Raw genomic sequence first — 540 nt, 5'->3', positions numbered from 1 at the left:
AAACAACAAAAAAGGAAAGTTTACGCAAGAAGAAAACGGGTGTTTATGAGAAAGAACAGCGTCAATTTGACTCTGAAACACAATTGCCTATTACCGCCGAGAAAGTTAGGTAGTTAGGTGCTCATGCCGGGAGCGAAACATCTCAAAAATAGCCTTTGCAAGACCACGCTGATCATCCACTTGCATGATATCACGGATGTTCGCATTGACGGGCACACCGAGGTCCCAGATCTTCTGACGCGCAGACATAATCGCCGGACATTCTACCAGGAAGTGTTTCTCATCCTCAATAGCACCATTACTACGACACACAGCGCACACGCGGTGCTCCCTAGCCCTGTTGCTCTCACTGTTAACCGCCAGGTCAGAGACACACAAACGAAAGCGGATTAGGGCACGATGATGCGCCGGGGGGATATAACCCGCGTACGGCTTCGGTGGCCCCATCCAGTGCTTATGGCGGCCCATCTTCACGCCGGGCTTCCTACCGTCCGTAACGAAAACTCTAGGGTCCACATCTAGCCTATCATTCGCCCAGTC

At 51.3% G+C, this 540-nt stretch overlaps 1 protein-coding gene across 1 annotated transcript in view; it reads right to left on the bottom strand.

The window, feature by feature from the left end:
• Positions 1 to 249, bottom strand: part of VOLCADRAFT_95959 (uncharacterized protein) — a gene marked incomplete at both ends in the record, with an annotated part of 18115 nt that extends 17866 nt beyond the window's left edge. The window contains one exon of the mRNA XM_002955009.1: positions 181 to 249. Within this exon, the coding sequence (XP_002955055.1) occupies positions 181 to 249 (69 nt within the window). The remainder of the gene's footprint in view (positions 1 to 180) is intronic.
• Positions 250 to 540: the final 291 nt, after the last annotated feature.

The sequence above is a fragment of the Volvox carteri genome (genome assembly GCF_000143455.1).
Source record: "Volvox carteri f. nagariensis unplaced genomic scaffold VOLCAscaffold_48, whole genome shotgun sequence".
In the NCBI taxonomy this organism is placed as follows: Eukaryota; Viridiplantae; Chlorophyta; class Chlorophyceae; order Chlamydomonadales; family Volvocaceae; genus Volvox; species Volvox carteri.
This window is presented reverse-complemented; position numbering and strand designations above follow the sequence as displayed.